Genomic DNA, 21,898 nt, shown 5'->3' with positions numbered 1-21,898 from the left:
AAGTTCATGTGAAGCTTATATGAGGCTTCAGCAGTCTGAGTTAGTCATATCAAGTGGATATCTGCTACGTTTACAGTCTTTTTTAGCATCTAATTCCCTCTTTGTGTTTCCTCGGACAGTGTTTCCCTGTTGAGCTGCAGTGGAAGTAACAAAAAAGGCTGTGACGTTGAAAGATATCTACTTGATTTGACTCATTTGGACGCTGAAGCTTCATATTAGCTTCAGATAAACTATTAAATACATTTTTGCACAGAAGGAGGACTGTGGATCCACAATCCTCCTTCATAATGCACTTAAAATCACCACTGCAGGTGCATTATGAAGGGACCCTCTAATGGTCAGTATGAACAGGAAGAATTATTATGACAAGAAATAAACATAACTTAACGTTCATTTGGGCACATGACTGTTATTTTGAGACAGACTTGAACAATTTCCAGCCCCTCCTTTAATTGATCAATACATTAATTAAGTAGCTGAAAAAAATCTATCGGGAAATCCAAATTTGATAAATTAATTATGTCATTTCTCCAGTAAAGTAAGCAGCACCTGCTAGTTCCAGCTAGAGTAGGTTACACAAATAAAAAGAGCTACTTGCCTCTTTATGTTTTATCTTTTTATAATACACTGAATTTCTTCTTTTTTTAACTTATGGTCGGATAAAATTGACAGTTTTATTCATCATATTGCTCTCTGGTGACTTGTTATAATGTGTATTTATTAATATTTATGACTAGTAGCCAATGCTAACTATAACTTACCTGTAAATGATTAACCTAATTGGGGGGAAAAAAAGACAAATTAAAGGGCTATAAGCAGCCGTCACTTGTTACTTTCGCTTCGTTTTCTTACATTTGTGTGAGGAGGCTAAATGTAGCCAGCAGCCAGCTATGTTTAAAAAAACCCTTACATGAAACCGATTGATACGAGCTAAGAGCAGCAAGCATCTAGCTGCTGCCGTGCCTGTGGTTTGGTGTTTTGGTGAGCTTCGTGTTTTGGATTTGGTGGAGCAGAGACGACGCCCGACTGCTAGCTAGCTTCTAGCGGTTGGTTAGCTTTAAGCCAACCGCCGCCATTATACCAGCCGATGTTAGCTACTGCAGGCCTGAAGGTTTTGCCGATATCGCCTCGGAGGGGCTCAATTTAACAGTTTCATCTTTAACAGTGGTTTCTGTTTAGTAGATATATATCACACTGCTCGTTATAAGTGTCTAAATTCGTCTTAAATCCATCATAAAATCCGTTTACGTCGTAAAATCAACGGGCAACTTTACCGCAAGCTAACGCGACAGCTTGTTAGCTAACCAGTGCCTACACAGCCACAGCCTGCTTCCAAGGGATGCTTAATGACACATTTAAATGTCTATTCACGTATATTATCCTGTTTAAAAAGATTAACAGTGGCTAAAATACAAAACATTAGGGGTTGGTTAAATCAGTCTGCCTACCGCTAACGTTAAAATAACAGACAGTGCAAGCTAATCAAGCATTCATACTGTGGCTAATATTGACACTCGTTTGAGGTGCAGATATCCATATAATCACACTGTTAACAGCCCTTTGTGGTTGGTGCGTATATGTATAAATATATAACTGTGTGTGTGCGAACCTTTTTGATATTGTAAACACGGGTCAACATCCCGATGCCTCTGTCGTTGAGGATGGTGAGTTTTTCTGCCAGTTTCTGCTGGCTGGGCTGGATCACTCCCCGAGACATCTTGGAGCGGTTTGTTCGGTTAAAATCTCCAAATCAGTCCTGAAAAATAGCACAAATCTCCGCAAGCCTCTGGTCCGTAAAGGAAGAGAGAGAAAACAGAAGCAGTGATATATGTAATTAATAGATTTCGCCCATGTTCAGAGACTCGGGGACAGCGGCAGCTTCCTGTACTCCACCCCACTGTCTCCCTGCCTGGGATTTTTTTTCAGGGATGAGGAGTTGTCCTATTTTCCACAACGAGGCTGACTCCTGATGCGTTCAGGTGATCCTCGTTAATCATACATCTCAGAGCCCGGTGTAATAACGACAAGTACTGTACTTAAATACACTTTTGAAGTACTTATAATTGAAAATTTCCATTTTATGCAACTTTATACTTCCACTCCACTACATTTCAGAGGGAAATGTTGTACTTTCTACTCCGCTACATTTATCTGACAGCTTTACTTACGTTTCATATGAAGATTTGACACAATGGATAATATAACAAGCTTTTAAAATACAACACAAGGACTGTCTAGACTGTAAACATATCAAATCTATTTCATCTCCAAACCCCCTATAATTCATATTGTGTATATTGTGTCTTTGTCCTGCACTGTGTAGATGTATATAGACTTTATTTTTTAAATTGTTAACTGCATACATATATTCTGTTATCACACACACATAGTTTGTTTACACTAAGATTTAATATTTATATCTACATTGGTATTTGTACTTCTATTTATATTCTGCTTTTTTGCACTCACATAGTTTTTATCATGTCAATATGCCAGCACATAGTCCACTACCACTACACAGAATCTTAAATAGCTGTCTCTCTCTTTCTTACACTGTTGTGATTGTGTTTATGTTTATAATTTGATGTTTGCTCATGTTTGTCATATTAAATTCCTTGTACTGGGGAATAAATTTGATCCGTGACATTCTTAAAGATGAAACCAATGGTTTCCAACCTTTTTGGCTGTTAACATCTTACAAAAAGCAGTGTGTAGTCGGGGTCACATTTCACATGTCTGTGAGTTGTTAACAGCTCCATCAAACAGTGATTTTTCCCTCTAAACTTCTCACATGCTTTCATTTGAATAAATGTTCAAATGATCCAATATTTCACCAAAAATCAAAGATCAGAGAAAAAGTCCAAAAACTGAAAACAGGTTTGTGTATCAGAACTTTGTTTTTTCTTCTTTCTTCTCCCATTAATCATCTCACGACCCCTCAGATTTATCTGGTGGCACTTTGGAGGGGCCCGACCCCTATGTTGGGAACCACTGGACTAAACTAGCTAACTGTATATAAAGTAGTTGAAACTAGCTCCACCTCCAGCAGCTACAACAGTAACATGCTGCTCTAACACTGATGCTTCACTATTAATAATCTAATGATGTCATATATAATAATATATCAGTCAGAGGGACCAAACCATTACTTTTTCCGTAATATTTTAACTACATTAAGCTCAGAATAATTATGTACTTTTACTTAAGCAGGATTTTTCATGCAGAGTATTTTTACATTTCTGTATTGATACTTTTACTTAAGTAAATGATCTAAATACCTCTTCTACCTCTGTCCATTTCAGATTCCCTAGTGAATAAATAACATTTACTATTTTACTATGAGTACCCGAACGCATCACATTGTTGACGCAGCTTCCGACTCAGCTGTCAGTTCTGCCTTTATTGCTGCTACAGAAGCTGTGTGTGTTTCTCACACACATTTATCCGGCATTAACAACACTAGCTGCAATAATATTATATAAAGGCTTACAGCAACGATAATCTGATTTTCTTGGGACAGGTTGCGTGAGTTCCGTTCATTTAGACCAGGTGGGTGCACGAAATAGCAAAACAAAAATGTTAAAGCTCCGTGATCTGTTCACAATCAGCCATTATCTACTGATCATACATACCTCAGTGTTAATTCAAGACTTCATAATGTGTATTTAGGGTGGCTGGGGAGAGTAAATGCGCCAAAAAGTTCAGTTTATACACTCTTGCTCACTTTAAGGCAGCTATAAAACCGTGTAGCATATATCCACTGTTTATATTGCAGTCTAAGCATGCAGTTACACTCAAAGATTGCTATTGAACTGAAAAAGTTGTTTATTTTGGTCAAGCAAATGAACTGTAAGGTACCTTTATATCACAGGATATAAACCTCTAAACAATCATCATGTTGGTAGAAGTCTGTTCAACCTCAGACTCCCTCTGAAAACTTTTGCTTTGTTGCAGCTCCAGACCTGTTGACCCCGGTGTGATGCATTCACTGGCTCAGGAGATCCAAGGCTTCTCCAAAAAAAGCCTGAAGAAACAGTGCACGTATGTTACCACGGTGACGGGCAGGAGGCTGCTGGAGAGGAGGAGTGATGGAGGAGACGGAGAAGAGCGGGTTGAAGAGCTGGAGGAGGGAAGTGGATGTGGATTTGTAGAAGATAAAAGTCTGGACCTTCAAATTGGTGTCGTTAGACCCTTTTTACTACTAGGTAATAAATACTTTATTACTACTAGTGCTAGTGTTTTTAACATTTATTTACCAACGGTAGGCTCCAGCTCCTCCCAGCATGACTGAACACACTTAACCAGTATACTTTTACCATTATTATCACTATTACTTCAACTACTACATCTGCTACTGCCACTTACTGCACTTACAACAAGTATTACTGCTACTGCAGCTACATCTACTACTTCACCACTACTACTGTTGCTATTATTACTATGTTTACTACCATCACTGATACCACCACTACTGCTATTACTACTGCTGCTACTTCTAGCACCTTTTGAGCACTACTACGATACTGCTACTGCTCCTGCACTACTTCAAACAAATCTCAGACTACTGCTATTACTACTACTGCTGCTACTTCAACTGAAACTACTAACACTATTAGTACTTACAGTGCTACCATTACTATGACTACCATCACTACTACAACTCTTACAACTGCTATTATTAGTACTACTGACAGTATTATCACCAGTTCTTCAAGTGGTACTACTATACTACTACAACACCTACACAAGTACAACAAGGGTTGTTATGACAACTGCTAACTGTTCAGCTACTACTACCATCACTATTTTTACTACCACCAGGGGTAGGAAGAGTACTTGAATATTGTACTCATGACTTGAATTATACTTAAGTGAAAATACAAGTACAAAAGTACATTTTTGAAGCTTTTCTGAGTAACAGTTTTGTTACTATTAAAGGTCTCATGCAACACTGTGACCATTTTAATGAAAAAATACGTTTCCCATGAAAAAAGATTGTGTTTAACAACTAAAAATAGATAAAATACTACTGATTTTGAAATGTAAGGACAAAGGTCTGGTGTTAAAATCTTAATTAAAAACTGTAAGTATATATGAATATTCAGTTTACTGTCATAAAAGACTGAAGAAACCAGAAAATATTCACATTTAAGAAGCTGGAATAGATTATCAAAATAGTCGCTTGACTAATTGATTAATTAAATGGTTGCAGTTCTATTTAACAACCTTCCTCAACAAATTAAAGAAGTCAGGTGTCATCACATGTTGATGATAACAGATAATCATAAATAGTTATATACTTGTAATGAGTTGGTTTCCACCCCTGCCTACTACAACTACCAGCTCTGTCATAATAAAACATCTTTGTTGTCACTCCTGACCTGTTCAGTCTGTTTTACATACAGAGATGTTATGGCATGTTTGTGTAGATCCAGTCGCAGTGGGAAAACCTCACTGGAGCTGCTGGGTTTTTAGTTTCCACCAGTAGTACTGCTGTTGTGTGAGTGATACTTTAGTATTCTAGTCCTCAAAGGCAGTAGGTCGGTCATGGTTTTGTTCCTAATAATAAATAAATAAGTTCCTAATAATGAACAAATCAATCTCATTAATCTTGAATTCGTCTCAGGGAACACGACGATCTGCCCTTCAGCCGGAGGACGCCGGGTTGACACCTCCGCACGTCAGCACGGATCCGTCCTGCTGAAGTGTCCTTGAGCCTGACATTGAACCCCCCCCCCCCCCCTCCCTTCCCCTCCCAGCTCTGGGGTGTTGTAGCTATCGCTGCGCTTTGACCTCACTGCAGGAGAGAATCAAAAAGAGAATTTCTCAGCGGGGATCAATAAAATATTACATCTGTTAGGCTCATTAGAGGTGACTCTTTCTTATACACTAGCTTTACTGCGAATTGCATGAAACTGCTGTTCGTTTCTCCAAAATATGAGCTAATCTTTCTCTGCACTCGCCTTCACTTCGGGTGACATCAACCTGTTTCGACATCTATCGGGATCAGCTCTTTGAAAGGTTTGCAGTAAACCACCTTGTAAAACTTTTGACAGGCTTCTTCAATACGGTTGGAAATACTTTATTTTTTCTTTTGTCCGAACCCATTTCAGGGTTTCATTCAACTTGGCAAGCAGCCTTTTTGTCTGGGAAGCTCTTGTCACAGTTGTCATATCGTGAATATAAGCCTTGAGAGACTAGACGTGACTTCCTCCCTGCATACTTTAGTACTATGCTATGGTGGCAGCGTCTCTAATATTTATAATATACTGCCATCCAATGATCTTTATTATTGACAGAACAGTCTCAGCACAAGCTCCAAGCTGGAATAAAACAATCAGATGATTAATTGATCAGTCAATCCACAGAAAATTACTCACCAACAGTTTTGATAATCTTTTAATCGGTCATCAAGAAGTTATTTATAAAGCACAAATGCCAAACATTTGATGGTACAAGCTTCTCCAACGTGATCATTTTCTGCTTTTCTCTGTTTTATATGACTGTGAGTCGAACATTTCTGAGTTTTGTACAGTTGGTTGGATTAATCTATAGTGAAAATAATTATTATTTGCGACACATTCTGGAGCTTTCAATCATATTGTGTAATCTTCTTCAGCAGATTGAGTTTGCCCTGGAGTTGTAGATGTTATAATTTCCATTTTAAGGGACACTTTAAGGACTTCTGGCTTAAAAATTGAGATTTAAAATTCATTTTTGACTTTGGAGACACCTTCAGCTGGGTAACCTCTTATCTACTGAGGAAGACTGTAATATGACCAAAGCTTCTAATGAACTTTGTGATGAGCTAGTTCTGTCTCAACAATTATTACTGTATCACCAGTAAGGCGTGTAGTAAGTGAAATCAATGCAAAGACTAAATAAATAGTAAATCTTGCCTTCTTTGCTGAGCTATTAAGACCAACTGAACACATTAAAAACAGCAAAAATTAAACAGCTATTCCAATTTTTGATCATCTGTTGAGAAAATATAAAGTGTAGTTTTATTACTAAACATAGAATTTAAGAAGGTTTTTGATAACATCTGTTAATAAACAGGATTTAAATGCTGGACACATTAAGTTCAAAAATGACCCAAATGCATTTTTAAGTACATAAATGCAACTTTGAGATGCTTGTTGTTCAGCAGATGGACTTTGGTCTCATATCACACTTGTATTTTTTTAAAAAAGCCCCTAAAATCCTGCATCTCTCACAGATGTGTCAATTTAAATCTTCTCCTTCTACACTAGATGAGGCGTACGGGGGCCGGAGCCGGCTTATTTCCAATCCGAAGACACTCTATCTGTTGGATTTAGATCCACTTCACAACACCATGAATTTTGGTATTATGTGACAGTGGCTTAACTAATGCAAAGAGTGTAAATGTGGCTACTTCCTACTTTGAAGAGGTCATGCTGCACAGTATCCACTACTGGAAACCTGGAGGAATGGCCCCGCCATCATATTCTATTTCCTGCCAATCTATTTCACATAATTATCCAGCTCCTGCTATTTAACACAACCACCGCTGTCTTTGTGAAGAGGTATTTGAGAAATTGAACGTGACATTTGTTCTTTCTGTTTTGGCCCGTCTCGATGATTATCTGCTCTTCTACGCTGAAACCGTTATTCAGGTTCGCCTGCTGTATGTTCTTTCTCTTTTTATTTCTTCCATTAGTCTCTGCCCTGCTTCCTCTCCACCATTAGTCACTCCGACTCTTGCTCTTATGAAGGCTGTTGTCATGAAAATGCCTTCTCTCTCATAAACTTCCTTCTCTGCAGCTGTACATAATATCAAATGTTTATTTCAGCAGTTTCTTAAGCCTAGTCAAGTGCTACTATACAAATCATTTGATTCCTGTTTTTTTTTCTGGGTAGCTTTAAGCCATTTTAGTGTTGGTTTCTGCTGACTGATATCTTCCCTCAGTGCTGCAGCTGTTCAGAAAGGCTTTTCTGTTTGAATGTTTTCCTACTAAGTGATTTAGATCCTGATATCCTGCAGCCTTTGCTTTCAGCTGCTGAACTTCACACTTTACTGTTTTTTTTTGAACAACTCTTTATCTATGTGGAGTCAGATTGCACTTTATAAGACACCGACTGTTCACTGGTTTATTTTTTTTTTTGATGAAGTGATCAATCAATTAGCCTGTAAGATATCAGAAACAAAGAGAAAATAGCTTGTCAGAGCCCAAGGTCACATCTTCAGATTGCTTGTTTTTTTTCTGTCAACAGTCTAAAACCCAAAGACCTTCAACTTGTAACGTTAAAAAACACAGAAAAATAACAAAACCACACATTTTTAGAAGCTGAAACCAGCAAATGTTTGGCATTTTTTGTTTGATAAATGACTTAAACTATCAAGCAATTATCAAAATTGCTGCTGATCGACTGATCGATCAATCAGCTTCAGCTGGAATAAAAAGTCTTACATCACCATCATCATCAGAGCACTGACAGTAGAGCTGAATTAAGCGCTAAATTCAGTCTCTCTCATGTAAAAATAAACATGTCGATAAATATTCATGTGAAGAAGAGGAAGACGCAGCATTTGATGGTTTTATAACCGGCCAATTATTGTCATCCTGCGGGAAGCATTTTTTTAAAAATAAATAAGTGTTGGTAAGCAGAGGCATGCCCTCCTGTCTGTCTTCTCATCGAGTTTTTTTTTTTTTTTTTTTTCTGCTTTCTCAGCCTCTCAGGATGCAGCCCACGACATTGACACCCTGCAGAGATATAAGGTCAGTACAGAGGGATCAATAGAGCGGGCATGCCCTTGCCTTGTTGTTATAGCATGTGTAGTGACATGAGATTAGAGGCGGCCATGTAAGTGTGCTTCTCCTGCGGGTCGGCAACAAACAGCCAATGGCCGGAGGAGCTTCATGATTCATGCAGTGACAATTTAGCTCAGTAGAGGGAGTAAATGATTACAGTAAGTCTCAGCGCTGCTTCTCCACATCAGTGAAATGTGACTACTCCTCTCTGCAGTGGCTGCTCCCGGGCACCAGCATATTGCTGCCTGTGCAGTCTCAGCATGATGAATCGGGAGAGATTAGAAATACCTTCACTTCCTGTTTCTGGGATGAAACCTTGACTGTCTAAATAACTAAACTAACCTGGGTTTTTCCCAGATTGCTATTAAAGCTCAGGAGACTTGACAATTTATAGAATTATCTGTGCTTACCTGTAGAACTTCTCATAAATATTTACTGGTGTTGTAATGAAAAGGTGCAGTTAAAGGTGTAGTTTATGGGGATAATCAAATCGCACATCACAGTTTTTAGCCTCATTGTGGTTTTGATCATATTAGGGATATGATGTTAACATAGGACATAAAGAAACCTGGTTATTCAGCTTCCTGTTTTCATAATTCTAATATAATCCTGGTTTCTGATTGTCACATGTTGTCAGATTAACCTGTTTGGTTTCTAGACTCTGCAGGATTTAGCTTCTCAAATCATCATCCAATCCATCATCTGCATTACTAAAGTCAGACCTTCTCTTTTATTTCAGCATGTACACCCAAATTACACCATTAACCATCATAATTTTTGATTGACTGACTACATAATTCAATCTGAGGACACACCTGCAAACATAGCAGAGAATAATCAGAAACACGGATCAGGTGTTTATATCCAACAGCATCCTGGTTTCTATCAGAGTACTCCAGCTGTTTTGAGAGATATTTGCACACATAAACATCTTATCCCAGAACAACATAATAAATATCCAATTTTATATACATTCATTTCATAACCAGTGTTATTTTATTCTGTTTTTAAGTTGTCTTTGTAGCTTCTGGCTGTGGACGACAGATCAAATGCAGAAGTACCTCAACCCCATCAAAGTTACGCCGTTGCCGGTGGCCTTGGAACTCTTAACCGCTCGAAGGAGGAGGACCGCACACTGGCTCGCTCGTTTCATCAGCTTCTTCTTTATTCAAGCGGCATTATGCTGAACCAAAGCCCGACGTTTCAGGGGCCGAACCTTCGGGGTGTAAGCTGAAGCGTCGGGCTCGGGATGAAGAAAAAGTCGATGAAACGAGCGAGTCTGTGTGCGGTCCTCCTCCTTCGAGCAGAGACGACAGATGGAAACTGATGATGTTCCTGTCAAATAAACTACTAAAATAAAATAAAAGATAAACAAACCTATAACTGAGATATTCCAAAAACCTAATCACAACCAGGATGCTAGATTTAAACACAATTAGTGTGTTTTTACTCAACAAAAAGGCTGCTATTATTCTCTACTTTTAATTGTCAACAAATCCCATAAAAAAGACCAAAAAGCAACAATGTTTTTCCGTCTCTCGATACTTTCTGACTTCCCTAATCTGTCGTGGCAGTCTGCCCCAGGCTCGCTGGTTTCAAGTGAAGATGTAAATCTTTGAAAACGGGTCACAAATGTATAATTTACTCTTAAAAAACAAGGTAAAATTGTTTTCTAAATCAGCTGGGCACTGTGGTTTTCAGCAAACATTAGTCAGGAGTAAATTGTGTGTTTATTTCAGCTGCGGTTTAATACACATTTAGTGGACACAAAATAAACTACGGTGTGTGTGTGTGTGTTCGTGGTAATGAAGGGAAATGTCAACCAGTGTGACCTCACAGATGTATTTTTAATAGTTTTTGGACAACAACGGAGCTCTACTGCACAGAGGAATAAGACAGATCAAGATTTGGATACACAGAATACTTTTCATGAGATTTGTTAGCAATAAAAAAAATACTATATATTAGTGTTAACTTGGGGCAAAGGAGTCAGTGTTGGATGTGATGTGACTCAAAGGCAGGACACATCTGTACGATGCTGAGATGTAGAGAAGCAGAGAATGTAGCTCTCTGAGGTAAGCTAAATTTAAGTGTGAGTAGACAGATACTGCAAAATGAATTGGAGCCATCTGTCTTCTTTTCTGTCTCCCTCTCTCTTTCCTCTTCATCTTTCTTGCCTCTCTCTGTCATCCCTCCTTTATCACTCTGTCCTTCTGCCCCTTCTCTCTCTGTCACATCCAGGTTGCGTCAGGAGTTTTATGTCTCTACATTTCTCCTCCTCTCTTCTTCTTCTTCTTCTTCTCTCTGTCAGGTGTCTCATGTGCTAAATGTGGCCTACGGAGTCACTAACCTGTTCCCAGATCAGTTGGTTTATAAGACGCTCCAGATCCTGGACCTCCCAGAGACAGACATCACTTCATATCTCGGGGAATGCAGCTCCTTCATAGATCAGGCCCGAGAACAGGTACACACGCACACATACATACTGGAGTAATGTCATGTAAAATACTCAATTAATTCAATTTCAGATTTTACTTAAGTACAGAAGTATTATTACGATTATCAACAAAATGTATCTAAAATTTCTAAAAAGTATATCATTTAATTCATTTTATTGATGAATGTATAATACATTATCTTGATTAATGCACTCCGATCCAGATTTTTTATAAGTATTTTAATGTTGCAGTTTGTTGAGGTGCCGTTCATTTTAATTACTTAATATACAGCTGGGTAGTTAAATTAACTGTGTAACAATTAATCATATATTATATGCTCATTATAGGTTCCAAATCTGTCATGTAACTAGTAAATACAGCTATAAGATAAATGTAGTGGAGTAAAAAGGACAATATTTTCTTCTGAAATGTGATGAAGTAGAAGTATGAAGTATCGAAATAACAGTAAAATACCTTTACTTTAAAGGTGACCTATCATGCACATTTCTAGATCTATATTTATATTCTGGGGCTCAACTGGAATATCTTCGCATGATTTACAGTTCAAAAAACGTATATATCTTATACTGGCCCTTCATGCAGCCCCTCAGTTCAGCCTCTGTCTCTAACAGGCAGTCTTAGCTCCTGTTTAAGGCCCGCCTCCCGGTGAGCCCACTCTGTTCTGATTGGTTAGCTCAGGGAAGCTCCAGAGGCTACGTAAACAAACAATTAGTTGTTGGATTTTGCTTCTATTTCTTATTCTTTGCTCAAAATATAAACTTCTCAAATATATCTGTATATGTTTGAAATGTGCGAGTGAACAATGTGAACAACCCGTGGAACAACATTAGCGACAAAGAACGGACGGACTGTGTGGGCATGTGCAAACAATCAGATGTCAGTTCAAAGGAGAAGTAGAGGTCACTTTGACAACTAAGTGTTCAGAGCAGGTTGAAGCCCTGGTTTATGACTTGCAGGGAGAGTTTTACATACATTCACCTCAAGTTTTGGAACTTTGACCATGTTAAACACAGACATCTAACATTATAACAGTATATAAATAACAGAAAATCACAAAAAGCATGATATGTCCCCTTCAAGTAAAGTCAGTAACAGTAGTTACCTTCCACCTCTGACAGGTGCAGACACATAAACACCAGAGTTTCAAGGTTTCAGCAGGTAAAAAATGCATCAAATCTATTTAAACCTCTCTTGAGGTGTTCACATTATGAGCGATAAAGCTACAAAATGGCCAAGCGTCATCAGCTACGTTGTCACCGGGTTGCTGCTGAAGTGTTGCTCAGCCTCTGTTATGTTGTCATGGGCTTGTGTACCGCATTAATTTACAATTATCTTTAATATCTAGTAAACTTGATTTAGTATTATTAAATAACACACTACCACAACTAGCCATTGTGCATTTAAAAATGTACGTTACATACCTGGTACTCCTGCAATAGCTGCCATCCTCTGCTAAGCTGTGTTTTTTTTTTGTTAGTGTCACAATAAATGAAAAGGGTTAAAAATCACAGGGAGCTGACTAACAGCAATAATCAGTTTTTCTTCCATGTTCTAGATGGAACAGAAGAGGAACTGTGGGGACAGAGAAGGGGAGTGGAAATGGTGAAATAAAAACATATGATCGGTTGACGCTTCACTGCGTCATTGGAGCGCTGAAAAAAGTTGAGGCCAGCCCGACTTTGACTTATAGTGCGTCACGCCCGTCACGCAACGACAAATGTGGAGCATCAGTTTGCAGCTTCATGTCGCCGGCTTCCACTGAAAACGACTTTATATGTATATAATAGTCTGTTGCTTTGATGCCAGTGGTCTAAACACAGTCTGAATCTGCTTTCCTTCAGGGGGGCTCATGTAGCCTAAAAATGCCTTCTTTTATATCTGCAGGCTAATTTAAATGAGTGCGCACACACACAGCTATTCTGCTACCTCACTGTGATGCATTTACACACATCTACAGCAGTCGGTTATCTGTAACTCTGCACAAAGGCGAGGTGGGTGGTCAGAATACCTATTAAAAGACCATGCTGGTGTCATTTAGAAAGTCCAAATTGCATCTGCTTACACTTAGTTTTCTTCAGTTATGCCACATGCCGTATGTAATCATTTTTAAGGGATTATTTCCTGGCAGAGACTTGCATTTCTTCCAGTGCGTGTGTGTCAGGAGATTGACCGTAAGCAGAACATAATGCGATGTGAGCACTGATATGAAAACACTCAGCTCGAGCGCAATGAAATAACAGCACAACAAGAAACTCTGACAAAACCAAATTAAGTCTCCATGTTCGCTGTGATGGATTATCTAGCTCAGGCAATTTTCAGTCTGTAGAAGTTTTCTGTTGGGTTTTTTTTTTTTTTTTGTTGGTTTTGTTTTTTTTTCCTAAAGGAAGGAAAACAAGAGCTGATATCTGTAACTGTGGCGACTGTGCAGACACCAGCACAAATAATATGTGAGTAACATTTTTGATTGATAGAAAGTTATAAAAGACTGATATCATTCTCTCTATTAGTGTGGCTCCTCTGTATGTTCTACATTTGATTGTGTTCACCCAGGAGAACTGTCTGATTGGGTTATATTATGAAGGGAAAGCACAGATAACAGTGATGACATGTCAATAACAGCAACCCGCAGCCCCGTACGTGTGTGTGTAGCAAAAGCTAATTTAAATCTCCTGTCCCTCTACGGATGTTTGATTGACATCTAAAATCAAAAAATGTGCTTATAGTTTCTGTTTTCGCTCCGTTCGAGACAGAGAAGAGACTTTGTTCAGCGATGGGAGGCTCCATGTTGAATAAAAGAGACAAATGTGTCAATACGCTGAGCTTCAGAACTGAGCCGTGGGCCTGCACGCATTGTCTAAAAATGTGACTGGAATTTTAAAAATTTATTTCCAGCCAGGCACTCTAGGCAGTAAAATAATTACATCAACATTAATATTAATCATATCGCAAATTCTGACACACTCGTGCAACTCCCACAACCACAGACAGATTTATTCCGTCTCAACTTGCTCTACATGCTCCGTCTAATGCTGCTGTAAGTTAGAAGTTCTGCCATCTGACGCATCATGATGTTAACATGGGACAATAAACTGGAAATGCTACATTCATTTATTTAGAAATGTACTATGCTTAAGTACAATTTTGAGGTACTTGTACTTGATTTGAGTATTTTCATTTGATGCTACTTGATACTTCAACTCCACTACATTTCAGAGGGAAATATTGTACTTTCTACTCCACTACATTAATTTAACAGCTTTAGTTACTTTTCAGATTAAAAGCTCCACCAAATAGTGAAACTTCTCACATGGTTTCATTTCAATAAATGTTCAAATGATCCAATATTTCAAAGATTAGAGAAAAAGTCCAAAAACTGAAAACAGATTTGTGTATCAGAACTTTGTTTTTTCTTCTTTCCTCTCCCATTAATCATCTCACGACCCCTCAGATTTATCTGGTGACCCTTCGGAGGGGCCCGACCCCTAGGTTGGGAACCACTGGACTAAATTAGCTAACTGTATATAAAGTAGTGTAAACTAGCTCCACCTCCAGCAGCTACAACAGTAACATGCTGCTCTAACACTGATGCTTCACTATTAATAATCTAATGATGTCATATATAATAATATATCAGTCAGAGGGACCAAACCACTACTTTTACTGCAATACTTTAACTACATCAAGCTCATAATACTTTTACTTAAGTAGGATTTTTCATGCAGGACTTTTACTTCTAATGTAGTATTTTTAAATTGCTGTATAGATACTTTTACTTAAGTAAAGGATCTGAGTACTTTTTCTACCACTGGTAATTTCTAAGTTTTAACCAGACTAGTAAATTTACTTCAATATCTTTTATATTTTATCTTTTATTATCTTTTATCTCCCAGTTTCTCTTATGATTGAAGGCTCTGCAGACCTGTGTTGTGCATGTATCAAATTCTAAATGTAAGAAGTGTGAATTTTTAATGTGGCTTACATCCATTTCTTACTGGATAACTATGGCAACCAAATATTATATTACATCTGGAGTTTATGGAGAACATAATTCTTTCTTTGTTCTTCCTAATTTAACTACTTGAAATAAATAAAACCAGAATTTCTGATTTATAACTTTGAACGCAGCATTATTCTCTTTTTTATTTACCTTTATGTCTTTATTATTCTGTCTCTCTTTCTTTAGCAGGGTGTGGTGCTGGTCCACTGTAATGCCGGCGTGTCACGTGCTTCCTCCATCGTGATTGGCTACCTGATGTTGAGGGAGGGGCTTCCGTTCGATGATGCGTACGGCCAGGTGAAGCTGGCAAGACCTTCGATTCGCCCCAATCCCGGTTTCTATCAACAACTGCAGAGCTACAAACCATAAAGCACTACAAATTCATTTTTCAACTTTAAAAACAAGCCGTAAAGGACTACAACACCCAAAAATCCAACACCCTTTTTCATACTTTGTTCTCTTGTTGTAGAGACTGTGATGCTGTTTTACTATCAAAGATGATGGAAAAGGAGATGGATAATCTCATCAAATTGGAAGATATTTAGATTTTTCATTGGGATTTTTCTTTTTTTCAATAAATACTACACATAGTCTTTTTTTCTGTGTGTTATATTTAAACATCAGTGTCCTTTCTCTAAAATAAAGTTATTAAGTGAAAAACTGTGTCTGCCATTTATTCCACAGTAGTCAAAGATGCATTATACTGCATATGTCACACTGTAACACCAGCATCTCAGACCAAAACAAATGTGCATGTCATTTACTCAGTTGGAAAGTTTGAAAAGAAGAAGCAAGAAAGAAAGTGGCCCCTGAACAGACAGCTCATGAAACTCAGATCAAACTTTGAAACTAGGCAGTACTGATCAAATATGGATCAAGATTTCTGGAGGACTCAGGAGGACTCAGAGGGACTCACATGCACTAACATGCACGCGCGGCCGGACCGGCTTCCAAAACAAAGAACAGAGAAGCTCAGATAACAACACACACACAAAGAGGGAGTGACTTCATTCTCTGCTCAAGCCTCCATTACTCCACAAAATATCTTTACAAAGCAAATAGTCGTATATTGCACCTTTAAAGCTCCATTAAGAAACTTATTTTTCATCTAATATCTGTTAATTTCGGAGGCACTTGTTTTCTTGCCAGTATAGATTGTTTTCTAATTAAAGATGTACCAGTTTTCCTGAAGTACAACTCGATTTCTTTCTCAACTATACAAACAGGTACGACATCAATTATAACGATTGCCCTCGCTGCTGCATTGTCTCTATCAATTTCACAACTTTGCAAAGTTGATAGGCTAGCCTCGTTCCCTTGAAATAATTAGCTTGTAATTAGCTTGTTAGATAATGAGGGAGAATCCAGCTGGCTCTCATGCTAATCAACAAATACCGCTGGGACGAGTTCCTTACGCTGCAAACTCACAACTTTGTGTTGTAGCACATCATATCCTTTGTGTTTGTATGTGTAGATATGTGTTTGTTGTTCACCCAGCTGAGAGCATTTACTGAGGATTATTGTTATTGATTAATGTCCATGTTATTGGGAGTTACTAGTCAAATCCATATAGAAGGAGATATTCTGCATACTTAAATAAGTCCAAGCTTTCAATTTGTAATACAGAAACTCAGAAAATACATGCTCTGGGCTACATACTGAAATCTGCAATGCTACAGCAGAAAATAAGCATGAGGTTTATTGCCCCTTAGCAGAAAATAATCATAATTTGACTGCAGTTATGAATAATAACAGTGGCAATAATAACAGTGAATTACTCTACCAGGTGCTGAGATTTGTGTGGTTTTAAAAAGTCAGCTTTTTAAGCTGAACTGTGAATTACTACTTGTAATTGGTTAAAAATGCACCAAGTTGTGCATTTTTAGCCATGTCAGCGGGCGGTGTTGCTACAGGGATGGTAGTGTAGTTCGCTCCACCATTTTGCTCCAGAGTGAAATATCAAACTGTGACTATCAAAATATTAGATGGATTGCAATGAAATATGCGTACAGATATCCATGGTGTTCAGAGGATAAATCCTCATGACTTTGTCAATCCTCTGACTTTTCTCATTGCGCCACCAGCAGGTCAAAGTTTTTACTTATCAAGTGAAATATCTCAACATTTCCTCGATGGATTAGCACATTCATGGTTCCTAGACGATGTATTGCAGAGATTGTGGTGATGCCTGACACCCTGACGTTGACATTTGAGGTGAAATGTTTCTACAACTACTTAAAACAGGAATTTCTGCGCATCTTCCAGCAAAATGCAGCTGAATCAAGTGCTTCTCAGTTTGAGGACAGCGGACTTCCAGAGAAGAAAAGGGAGTCGAGCACACCGATTAATGCACAGACAAACGTTTTGACACTACTGTGTCTTCATCAGAGTCAGAGTGACTGTTGGTTTGATTGCTATGAAATTTGGTAGACGACTTCATGTTTCTCTCAGTAATAACTATGACAATCCCTTCCCTTTTCATCTAGCGCCATCAGATCAGAAATGTAAATATTTTCCAATATTTTTAAAAGGGACATATTATGCTTTTTGTGGTTTTCTGTTATTATATATTTAAACATGGTAAAAGTTCCAAAACTGGACGTCAACGTATGTAGAAATGCTCCCTGCAACTCAAGTTTAACCGGCTCTTCAGCGTTTTTTTCTACCTTGCCGATGTCTGTCCATCACGCATGCCCGTAAATATGGTCGTCTTTTCCGTAGCTTTGACTGCTATGGTTGTTCCACAGGTTCATATTGTCCACTCTCATGTTTCAGATCGGATTCTGGCTTGAACATGTAATTGAGAGGTTGACATTTTGAGTAAAGAACGAGAAAAAGTAGTGAAATCCTACTACTGTAGTTTGTTTCATGGTTTGTGGACGAGCTCTGATTTTAATTTTCATTAAAATGATGTGCTGTAAATGTTGTGGACACTAAATTTTTCGGTCCATCGCCAGAGTTTAGACACTTGAGTAAAATGGTGGAGGGTAAATGCACCACATTATAAATATGGTTTGATTTTAGACACATCTTTAGCTTTGTTAACTAAACAAGGGACAACTGTGCCAGCATCATTCATATTATTCCAGTATTTTGAAAGAGATAATCTGCTTTATTACCTCTATTTTGCTGTCATTAGAGAGTGTATTTTTGAAACAGCAGCTTTGTAGTTTGTGTCAGTTACAGGCTGCCTTTCCTCAGGGGAAGCGGAGGGGTGGAGGTCGGTTCTGTGCCAGAGACTTGGAGGAGCAGATAACTTCTGCCAAATTGGTTGTAATTCCTTCTGGTCCTATAAAGGTCATAGATTATTTAACACCCCTTTTAAAGCTGCAAAATCAGCCCTCTGTCACTGTTAATAACTAAATATTTGGGGCTAACGGCTTCGTTTTTTCCCCAATAAATGTTGACTGCTGTCCAGTAAATACACACCTCTGCTTGTTATAGACGTAAGACTTGAAAAACAGGCGAATAAAATATTGAACCAGACTCTGACTAATGGCAACAGTGCCAATATGCTGTGACAGCACTTGAGTCGAGTGTAAGGGAGTTTGGCCTTTTCTTTGGTGTTGTTCAATGGTGTATCACTGAGGAGTATCTGCTATGAAGCCAACTGGGTTTCCCTTGACATTTTTGTGACATTTTACCGTCTGGATGTGATGGCCCACAGTATGGCACAAGCTGTCCCATCTGCAGGGTCTCCTGGGGTCCAACCACCATCTCAGTCTGTGCAGGCCTCAATAGGAGAATATTAACAGACAGGGAGAGGTAGGGTTACATACAGTATGCTGAATAATTTCTCTTGAAGCAGTATCATGATGGTAGACCTTTTGGCTCTTTGGATCAAGTGAACAATGGAGAGTTCTGGTATATGTTATATTCTTATACATATGTTCAGTTTTTCATATTACACTACAACTAATCACATGTCCACAAATAAAACGAATCCAATCACAAGATCATGAGAAATTAACAATACCTATCTATAGATACAGTAATAAAACTGGCAATTGAAATTTGGTGTTTCTTTGTTTTCTTTCTTCTGGCAAATATGCAAACGAGTGACAAATTAAAGTAAGAAAAATCTGAATATATGAGTGAGAAACACAGTGAATTCAGATGTTTCCATATAGCGCATTAGAGCTCACTGAACGGTCTATAAAAATGATGTGGATATCATGCTCCACCAACACCATCGAAACACCAAATGAGTGAATATCTTTTGGGAGAATAGTTTCATCCCTTCAGTGGAGTTTAGAGAATCTATGACGAGGAGCGCTGAAGCTGTTCTAGAGGCTCATAGTGACCGAACACCTGATTGAGACACTTGTTTGTTTGTTGACTGATGATTTTCTATACTTTTCAGTCTCTGGAGAGTAGTTCTGTGTAACTGTGTGTTCAGACAACTGCAAAGCGGATTTTAGATGCGGCGCAATTACATAGAGAGTCAATGCAAAGATACATTTAGACACAAATTTCTTTTAGGAAAAGGGAGACTGGAGGGAAATAAGAGAAAGAACCAGAGTCTCTGGTGAGTTCTGAGTTCAGTCAGAAGTTGAACCGAACACAAACACACAGATACACTCCAGTAGACACGGTTGGTGCATCTATTGCTACTGTTTTGGCTGTTTAGGTTGAATAAACACAGATGGTCCAGCAGCTAAATATAGCTAAAACTCACTTCACTTTCTGTCTGAATACACCATAAGGCAGACGCCAGTAAACATGGCTCAGTTTACAGAGTTTCACTAACTTTTTGTGCTGCATTTCACAACCTTGAGATTGTACTGAAATTTACACAGAACTACTCTCCAGAGACTGAAAACGTGATTGCTGTTATTAGTCTTTGGAGCCATTTCTAAACAAATTAACATGACCAAACTCTTCATAATGAAGGGACATGTGTTTTAAGATAAGAAGTTTTAAGAGGAATACAATATATCAGGCTTCGGATACACATGCACAGTATTTGTAAGCAGGATGAGTTCATTGTTGGTTTGTCTCTGCACATGAGATTTGTTCACAATAAGGAAAATATAGAAAATCATCAGCCTTTTGTCCTTTAATATGCACCCTTTAAAACAAGACCTCTCTAAAAAAAACCATCCACTCTTATAGTAAACTAGGAGAAACACTTGCTGCAATAAAAAAAAAACATTTACTCTGTTTTATCTTTTGTTTTCTTCCACCTTAATGTGCAGATAGTGAAAATGAATTGCCCCACACTGGCGCCAGTTCTGTTATTTTCTTTTTCCCATGGGTGTGTGTGCGTGTGTGTGTGTGTGTGTGTGATATATTATTAAATAAAACCAGGCATTCATTTAACACACAATATTATTATACGGCATATTTGAATTATTCTCTTCTTATCTCCCCAACCCCCAAACAGGAGTTATAATCCACCAGCAAACCCTTCATTATCTTGCAATTGCACTGAAAAAAAAAACAAACGGATAAATATGTATAATACATTCACACTATAAAACTCTATATAACGGGATACAAGGGAAAAATATAAATGTACACATTTACGCAAACACAATCAACAGATACAAACACACAGTATATAAATATGTAAACACCACAAGAAGAACTGAACAGGGAGTAAAAAGTTTAGATCTGTATTTGTGTGTAAAATTAATCTAGTGGTGCCGATGGGAAGGTTTTAAGCTTATTGCAGTATTGGATCATGGGACTTAAAAGTAGAAGGAAATTTATCAGATAAGCCTCTTATTGTGTACTTCATTTTCTCAAAGCTCAACAACAATATTCGGTCACTAAACCAGAGAGAGAGACTCTGGGGGGTCTTTACAATTTCCTGTTGAGGAAAATCCTTCTACGAGCCAACGCTGATGCAAATGTAGTAATTCAGAGTCATTCACTGAGAAACACAACCAGGGATTTGGTTTTTTTTTGTTTATTACTGAATGAAAACTGAACTGGGACACCAAAAAGCATCCAATCTCAGTACTGGGCTTCAGTTTCTTATAGTAGGTGCTCCAGATAAGGATTCAGAAATGCAGGACCACGATTTTACTAACCGGGGACAAGATGAAAATACACCTACTGTGTATCTCATCTAGCTGGATTATACAATGATACAGAAAAAAAAAACATGCTCTTGTTAGAAAAACCTAAAGTTACAGAAAGTTGTGAATTAGTAGAGAAGCAGCAGCAGAGTCTGTGCAGTGAAGCGTTACAGGTTGTAGTTCATGAGAAAGGTCGTTAAGTGCACTTTTACTTAACGAGATGCAGCTGCAGATTAGACTGTTAGGCAAAGTACTGAAGGACTGCAAAATAACTCTTGTTGTTTAAAGGATAAGTTAGATGATATTCAATATTTTTCTTCTTCTATGAAAAGACCAAAACCAACAATGAATTGATCCTCCTAACAAGTATCTTTGCAGTCAAAAATAATGTCAACATGTATTGTTTATAGTTTTTTATCATTAGAATGAAGAAAACTTGTCTTTGGGGGAAATATCAGCCGGCTCGGGGGTCGTGTTGGTGTCTGTGTTTGATTAACACTAGCTGGCAGGCTGCCGGTGCTACATTGTACAGAATGGAGACAAAGTAAACTAAACACACAGCTGTAGCTACAAGTGATGGACAGACAGTGTGTCCCTAACAGGGATTTTGAAGAGCAACGACCAGACCAGCATCTAACGGGG

General features: G+C 38.2%; 2 protein-coding genes across 7 annotated transcripts in view; one reads left to right on the top strand and one right to left on the bottom strand.

The window, feature by feature from the left end:
• Window positions 1–1,909, bottom strand: part of nckap1 (NCK-associated protein 1) — a 32,699-nt gene extending 30,790 nt beyond the window's left edge. For both annotated transcript variants that reach the window (XM_044373154.1, XM_044373155.1), the window contains exon 1: window positions 1,610–1,909. In XM_044373154.1, the coding sequence (XP_044229089.1) occupies window positions 1,610–1,717 (108 nt within the window). In that variant the 5' untranslated portion in view covers window positions 1,718–1,909. The remainder of the gene's footprint in view (window positions 1–1,609) is intronic.
• On the top strand, window positions 834–15,651 carry LOC122997157 (dual specificity protein phosphatase 19-like). 5 transcript variants are annotated; one of them, XM_044373163.1, is made up of 6 exons: window positions 834–981; window positions 1,927–1,979; window positions 3,955–4,205; window positions 8,695–8,741; window positions 11,086–11,238; window positions 15,417–15,651. In XM_044373163.1, the coding sequence occupies exons 3-6, from the start codon at window positions 3,980–3,982 to the stop codon at window positions 15,597–15,599; spliced, it is 609 nt and encodes a 202-aa protein (XP_044229098.1). In that variant the 5' UTR covers window positions 834–981; window positions 1,927–1,979; window positions 3,955–3,979; the 3' UTR covers window positions 15,600–15,651. The 5 variants fall into 5 exon arrangements, with proteins under 5 accessions (XP_044229098.1, XP_044229097.1, XP_044229096.1 ...); XM_044373162.1 differs by lacking the exon at window positions 1,927–1,979; XM_044373161.1 differs by lacking the exon at window positions 834–981 and having other exon boundaries at window positions 1,892–1,979.
• The last annotated feature ends 6,247 nt before the right edge of the window (window positions 15,652–21,898 follow it).

This window comes from Thunnus albacares, chromosome 14 (genome assembly GCF_914725855.1).
Source record: "Thunnus albacares chromosome 14, fThuAlb1.1, whole genome shotgun sequence".
NCBI classification, from domain to species: domain Eukaryota; kingdom Metazoa; phylum Chordata; class Actinopteri; order Scombriformes; family Scombridae; genus Thunnus; species Thunnus albacares.
Note: the sequence above shows the minus strand (reverse complement) of the source record. Positions and strands in the feature narration are given on the sequence as shown.